Here is a 6,000-nt window from a genome sequence, read left to right as displayed (position 1 = left end):
AAAAAAAAAAAAAAAAAAAAGAACTCCTGCTGAGGAAGATGAAAATGTGTACATGTCACACAAGTAAGACTTTACCTGAATTTTGAAGAGGGTAAAGAAGGGGAAGAAGGGGAAGAGGAAGAAAAAAGGAGGAGGAGTTAAGAGGGGAAGAAGGGGAGGAGGAAGCAGAGAAGAAGGGCGAAGAAGGAGAAGAAAGAAAAGAAGGGCGAGGGCAGAGGAGGAAGAGAAGGGTGAAGAGGAGGAGGAAGAAGGGGAAGAGGAAGAGGAGGAGGAGGAAGAAAAGGAAGAAGAGGAGGAGTAGGAAGAGGAAAATGAGGAGGAGGAGAAGGAGGAGGAGGAAGAGGAAAAGGATGAGGAGGAGGAAGAGAAGAAGAAGAAAAAGAAAAAAGAGGAAGAAAAGAGAATTCATGCCAAGAAAAGGGAAGACCTTGGAGACAGAGGGCATGTTGGAGTGCTGCTTGCTGGTTTGCTCAGCCAGCACACTTATAACACCCAGACTGTCCAGTCCAGACAGAGATGGTACCACATACAGAGAATTGAGCCCTCCCAAATCAGGCTTGCTCGCAGGGTAGGACCTCTTAATTGAGGTTTCTTCTTCTCAAATGAACCTAGCTTGTTTAATCCAGAGGCAGGCAGACGCCTTTGAGTGTGAGGCCAGATTGTTTACATAGTGAAGTACAGGACACACGGGACTACATAGAGACATGGCCTCAAAATCAAAAATAAAACATAAAGCAGCATGGGCTGGGCATGGTTGTGTATGTCCTTAGTGAAGACGCAGGCAAATCTGTGGGAGTTTGAAGGCAGTCTGGTCTACAGAAAGAGTTCCAGGACCTACACAGAGCAACCACCTCAAATCACTCCCCATACCCCCACCACAAAACAAACAAAAAAAACAAAAACGAAAGCAGAAAACAACTACCAACAGCCAAGCAAACAAAATAGGCCCAGCTTTAATCCCAGCATTCAAGAGGCAGAGGCAGGTGGATCTCTTGAGTTTATGGCTACAGTTTCAGGACAGCTAGGGCTACGTGAGAAACACTATCTCAAAAAACAAAACAAAAACCTACAAATAAAAAACAAAATAAACAAGTGTATGTTAACGTAGGCAAAGCCGGGCGGTAGTGGTGCATGCCTTTAATCCCGGCACTTGGGAGGCAGAGGCAGGTGGATTTCTGAGTTTGAGGCCAGCCTGGTCTATAGAATGAGATCCAGGACAGCCAAGGCTACAACACAGGGAAACCCTGTCTCGAAAAAACAAAACAAGACAAAACAAAAAAGTAGGGAAGTCTGAAATTATCAAATATCCATTTATAATAACAGAATCCACCAAATATTACCCACATTGTGAATATAAACTTCAGGCATTGCACAGTAAAGTTTCATTTTATATTATCAGTAATCTATTCAATTACACATCTAAATTGTTATTACAAGATGGTCAGGTATACTGTCAGGCTTGTCAGAGCATTCAACAGTTCAACAGTTCCAGGTTCCAACTCTTCTGTCAGTTTAATCACAAATGGGAGAGTTAATCAATCCAATAGAGACAATAACTGTGCGTCTTGGAACTGAGCTCAGGCTATACTAAAACATGTTTTCTAGGGTAGGCTAACCTCACACTTGAAGCAGCCCTGCCTCCTAAATGGCAAGATGACAGCATGTGCCACCACACATGGCTCAGGACATGATTCCTAAAACACCTTACTTCCCACTTTTTTTTTTTTGTAAATTTATTCATTTATTTATTTATTATATGTGAGTACACTGTAGCTCTCTTCAGACACTCCAGAAGAGGGTGTCAGATCTCATTATGGATGGTTGTGAGCCACCATGTGGTTGCTGGGATTTGAACTCAGGACCTCCAGAAGAGCAGTCAGTGCTCTTAACCACTGAGCCACCTCTCCAGCCCCACTTCCCACTTTTTAAATGTATGTACCTACAAGGAAGAAAAGTGTATAAAAGGAATTCTTTTTCTTTTAAAGGATTTATTTGTCTTATATGGTGAGTTCATTGTAGTTGTTTTCAGACACACCAGAAGAGGGCATCAGATCCCATTCTTATATAAATAAGACTCCTGTCGGGGCTGGAGAGATGGCTCAGTGCGTAAGAGCACTGAACTGACTGCTCTTCCAAAGGTCCTGAGTTCAAATTCCAGCAACCACATGGTGGCTCACAGCCATCCATAATGAGATCTGACGCCCTCTTCTGGTGCGTCTGAAGACAGCTACAGCGCACTTAGATATAATCTTTAAATAAATCTTTAAAAAAAAAAAAAAAGACTCCTGTCAAAATTTATCAGGCTGGCAAGATGGCTTGGGGGTGGATGGCATCTTCCCTGACAATCTTGAGTCCCCTCCTCAGGAAACAGAAGGTGAGAACTGCCTCCCACAGTTGTCTTATGACCAACACCGATATACATACAAACAAACAACTTAATATAATAAACACAGGTATAAAAGAGAAGCTATCAGAACAAAAAACTTCAAAGTCAAAAGGGCGTTTGGCAAAATATTCAACATCAATATAATACCTAGGGAAGCTTTTACATGTTCCTCTCCTGGACTCCTGGTCATGCTACAGACATCTTACCCTTTCTTTCCACTCTTCTTCCGGGACTCTGTAGGTGTGGGAGGAGGAGGAGAAGGGGAATGCTTTCTCTTTCGAGCATTGGCAGATGCCTTTCTATCTCTCCTTTCTGGGCTTCGGACTGGCTAGGAAGAAGAAAATGAAAATAAATATCAGGCAACTTTATCAATTCCTCAGTTTCTACTTACTCATGTCCAAAGGTGACTTTCCATACACTACCTAACCTTCTGCATAAGAGCAAATGAAGCCACAAATGTAAGGACCAACTACCAGCAATGAGGAAACAATCCTGACCATATAGGTCAGCTATGCTCAACCTGTAAGCTGCACTCCCTTTGCGGGGTTTAACAACGCCTTCATTGGGGTTGCTTAAAACCTTCAAAAACAGGTAACGTTATATGATAATTCATAACAAGTAAAACACTAAACACTAAAAAAACTGGAGTTAAACCAGGCAGTGGTGGCACACGCCTTTAATCCCAGCACTTGGGAGGCAGAGGCAGGTGGATTTCTGAGTTCGCGGCCAGCCTGGTCTACAGATTGAGTCCCAGGACAGCCAGGGCTACACAGAGAAACCCTGTCTCGAAAAAACAAACAAACAAACAAAACAAAACAAAACACATGAGGAATTATACTAAAGAGTCATGGGGTAGAGAACTACTACCCTAGCAATACAGCGAAACTGAAATGCTAATCCTAACCTAGCATATCCTCAAAATCACTACATTAAAGACAGAGCTGAACCCTGAAAAAAAAATTACTATTTAACATTAGTGTTCTCAGATGCTAATATAAGAAACATGCTACCGAAATAAAAAATTGCAAGCTCAAATGATTCTGTCAAAAGTGGCATTTATAAAACAGCCCAACAGTTTAGAGGAGGGGGTGTTAGCACTTTTAAACCTGGCACTTAGGAGGCAGAAAAATCTCTACATTTGAGTCCAGTCTGGTCTACAGAGCAAGTTCAAGGACAGCCAGGGATACACAGAGAAACATTGTGTGGAAAAAAATGAAACCCAAATCCCAAATATTTTTAAAAATTAAAAATAAAAAATAACCCAAATCTGAAAAACCAAAATAAATAATTAAATAAAATCTTGCAACGTACAGTGTGACAAAGATATTTTAGTATTAAGGGCACAGGTGTGAAACAATGAAATCTCTCTATTGTCCATTAATGCTTTAACCTATATACATGTACATACATATATACATAAGTATAAATACCAAAGAAAAAGAAAACAAAAAAGCCCAAGCCAAGCGTGGTAAAACACCCTTGTATTCCCAGCTGGGAAGGCAGAGATTGGTACCAGCAATCCGGTCAGCCTGAACTACATATTAAATTACCAACTACACTTATTTAAAACAAAAACAAAAACAAAACAAAACAAAAAAACAGAAAGGAAATTTAAAATGCAAAACAAATTTAGCTATCAAAAATGAAAATGATCTTACAATCACAAGCCTTTTCACTGGACGGCCACAAGCACCCAACAGTTACAAAAGGCTATCTTCTTGGGCCAAATTCTTACTCTACTGACGCATGTAGCCAAAAAGTTGTGAGGTTTTGTTTGTAGAGGCAAGGTCTCACTATGTGACTATGGCTATGTGAAATTGCTATGCAGACCAGGCTGGCCTCAAAACCACACAGCCCTGGCTGCCTGCCTCTGCCACCCGAGAGCTAGGATTCACAGCATGTGCCATCACCATGTCTAGCACAAATACTGCTTTTTATGGAATCATGAGTAAATAGCCAGAACTTAAATTTCATTTAATCAAAAAATGTTTAGGGTAGCATATAAGTAATATGTTTCATTGTGGTATCTTCTTGCAAATAAGGACTTGAACTTAATAGTAATACAAACGTTAAATGGTAAATCCCCTATCGTCAGAAAACACTGCAGCACTTCTCAAAATATTTTAAGACCAGTATTTTGTAGCATTCTGTTTAAAATTAAGTTATTATAATATTAAATAAAAACATCGGTTTTCCTAAGAAAAACTGGTAGATAAATTAACTTATGATGGGCTAAAGAGATGGCTCAACGATTGGGAGCACTGGCTGCTCTTCCAGAAGTCCTGAGTTCAAGTCCCAAAAACCACGTTGGTTCACAACCATCTGTAATGAGGTCTGATCCCCTCTTCTGGTGTGTCCGAAGACAACTACACTGTACTTACATATAATAAATGAATAAATCTAAAAAAAAATGTTAAGCTATCATGTGGTATTATTTAAAAACATGAGAGTTATTATTACTTTGTTGACTAAATTTTAAAATGCAATTAAAAATTAAAACAAGGGGCTAATACCCACATGGTGGCTCACAACTGTCTGTAACTCTAGTTCTAGGAACACCCTCACATAGATATACATGTGGGCACACCACCAATGCAAATAAAATTACTTTAAAAACAAAAACAAAAAAAGGCAGAGGTGGCGCACGCCTTTAATCCCAGCACTTGGGAGGCAGAGGTGGGTGGATTTCTGAGTTCGAGGCCAGCCTGGTCTACAGAGTGAGTTCCAAGACAGCCAGAACTACACAGAGAAACCCTGTCTCGAAAAAATTAAAAAAAAAAAATTAATCTACAAAGTTAACTTGTATCTACTGGGAAAAAAAACAACTGTAGAATCATCACATCACTTGGCCCGTCCACTAAAATTTCCATTCCTCTCTCGAGGAAGATGCCAACAGATACTAGTTAATCACTCAGTAACTTAGACATGTACATTTTAGGGAGTGGCCCACAGTGTGTGTGTCAGATTATCAAGAAAGAAAATATTTAGAAAAAGCAACCAGTGGTCAAGAAATAGCACCAAGTGAAATACCTCTTCATTCTTTGTTGAAATTCGTTGACGAAAGCTCACTGGCTTTCTATTCTCATCCACTTCATAATCCTCTTCATTCATCCATTCATTGAAAACGTCAGTGTCCAAAATCCATTTTACATGAACCTAGAACCGTATCAAATGGGCACAATTATGATTCAGCATTAAACCATTTTGTAGTCTTAGTCACACCTAAAGGCACAGAGGGGAAGGGGCAGAGTGCTTGGATGCAATGAAATGAGAGGTACAAACTAGCAATCACAACTATAAAGCTTCCTTCAACACCGAAAATTTGTTGTGATATGGGAGCCAATGGAATACAGTATGAGCTGGGCTTGTTTCAGGCACTTTACCAGGGGAGACAACAAACCAAGATGATCCCACCAAAGTCCAACTTGGGGAACCAATGAGTTTATTGTACCTGCTTAAAGAACATGGGTGTCCCCCGCAAAAGCTATACTACCAAAATGACTACTACATAAGTATGCCCTTCTACTAATCTTGCAGTCTATATTCTCTTATGTGCTATTCAGGAAGAATTACATACCAAAAGCTAGGAGATACTGGTTGTTTTGTTTTCTTAA

The 6,000-nt window shown here is 40.1% G+C and overlaps 1 protein-coding gene across 1 annotated transcript in view; it reads right to left on the bottom strand.

Moving 5' to 3' along the window:
- Positions 1 to 6,000, bottom strand: part of Smarcc1 (SWI/SNF related, matrix associated, actin dependent regulator of chromatin subfamily c member 1) — a 100,341-nt gene that overhangs the window by 65,071 nt on the left and 29,270 nt on the right. Inside the window, exons 9-10 of the mRNA XM_031345624.1 lie at positions 5,417 to 5,542; positions 2,593 to 2,714 (exon numbers count right to left, since the gene is read on the bottom strand). Of these exons, the coding sequence (XP_031201484.1) occupies positions 2,593 to 2,714; positions 5,417 to 5,542 (248 nt within the window). The remainder of the gene's footprint in view (positions 1 to 2,592; positions 2,715 to 5,416; positions 5,543 to 6,000) is intronic.

The sequence above is a fragment of the Mastomys coucha genome, unplaced genomic scaffold (assembly GCF_008632895.1).
Source record: "Mastomys coucha isolate ucsf_1 unplaced genomic scaffold, UCSF_Mcou_1 pScaffold23, whole genome shotgun sequence".
Lineage (NCBI taxonomy): Eukaryota > Metazoa > Chordata > Mammalia > Rodentia > Muridae > Mastomys > Mastomys coucha.
The sequence above is the reverse complement of the archived record's forward strand: the minus strand, read 5'-3'. Positions and strand labels throughout refer to the sequence as shown.